The sequence below is a fragment of the Mus caroli genome, chromosome 11 (assembly GCF_900094665.2).
Source record: "Mus caroli chromosome 11, CAROLI_EIJ_v1.1, whole genome shotgun sequence".
Taxonomy (NCBI): Eukaryota; Metazoa; Chordata; class Mammalia; order Rodentia; family Muridae; genus Mus; species Mus caroli.
In genome coordinates, this window is record NC_034580.1 from 102,590,212 (window position 1) to 102,591,419 (window position 1,208).

The 1,208-nt window shown below is 47.8% G+C and overlaps 1 protein-coding gene across 1 annotated transcript in view; it reads right to left on the bottom strand.

The window, feature by feature from the left end:
* The window catches only part of Pecam1 (platelet and endothelial cell adhesion molecule 1), a 60,025-nt gene that overhangs the window by 33,182 nt on the left and 25,635 nt on the right, over nucleotides 1-1,208 (bottom strand). Inside the window, exon 7 of the mRNA XM_029483560.1 lies at nucleotides 500-775. Within this exon, the coding sequence (XP_029339420.1) occupies nucleotides 500-775 (276 nt within the window). The remainder of the gene's footprint in view (nucleotides 1-499; nucleotides 776-1,208) is intronic.

The following is a 1,208-nucleotide window of genomic DNA, read 5'->3' on the forward strand; positions in this document are numbered from 1 at the left end:
ACCCAAAGGCACAAGTCAGATGCTCGAGGAAAAGATATCCGACCCAAGACCATGGTGAGAATCCCAGGCTAATGTCAGCTATTTCCATGAGCCCATGGTCTGCAGCAAGGCCTGTGGCAGGTTTCATGTGTGATGCAGATGTTCCACTAAGGCCAATAGCAAGGAAAGAGTTCTAGGCCTACAGTTCTTGAGGACAGCTCTCTCTTCATCTGAAAAGCCCCCCCCCCCAAACCAAGGAAGCCCAACTACACAATACCAGCAGTTTCTTAAGCTCAGCCACCTTCCTTTTTTTAGGGGTTCAATTGTCACTTGGAAGGTAAAAAAGGGTTACAAGGGCCACATCAAGAAACCCCGGATATTTCCCAGACCCACTATCTGGGGCTTGGTCTTTGATACATGTCTGCTATGGGTTGCACGGGCAGCATCCTTGTGATGGCCACAGTCCCTAGCCTTGCTAGCCTTGCGCCCTACCTTTGCGTCACAGAAGACAGCTGCTTACCTATCACCTTGACCCTCAGGATCTCGCTGAACACCGCGGGGTGGGAATGGCAATTATCCACTCTGCACTGGTATTCCATGTCTCTGGTGGGCTTATCTGTGAATGTTGCTGGGTCGTTGGAGGTCATCTCGAGAGTCTGGAAGTCGCTCTTTGCTTTCATAAGGTGGTAAGTGATGGGTGCAGTTCCATTTTCGGACTGGCAGCTGATGCCTATGGCATGTCCTTTTATGATCTCAGACTTGGCATCATGAAAAATCCTGGGCTTCGAGAGCATTTCTACAACAACAGGGGAAATCCAAATAAAACACAAGGAACAACCCAGCCCGGGACTTTCCTTCTGAAAACTCTGAGCTTGGCTTTCCCAATCGAGATCGTGATTTCCAATGCCTACCTGCCTGCCTGCCTTATCCATCTTAAGTGGCTCCTATAGGGCTGTGGCCTGTCCAGGCAATGCTTGTCTATACGTGTGTGTGTGCGTGTGTATGTGTGTGTGTGCAACAACAAGGGAGAAAATGAACTGCTGTAGATAGATGGGGATGTAGCCCAGTGGTAGAGCACTTGCCTAGCATGTATAAAGTCTTGAGTTCAATTCCCCGCACTAAGAAAGTGGAGACAGGAAGAACTTTATGAGTTTGAGGCCAGGCTACATAGTGAGACAGTGTGTCAAAACAGCATATATATATATAAAATCTAATTTTTTTTTTTTTTT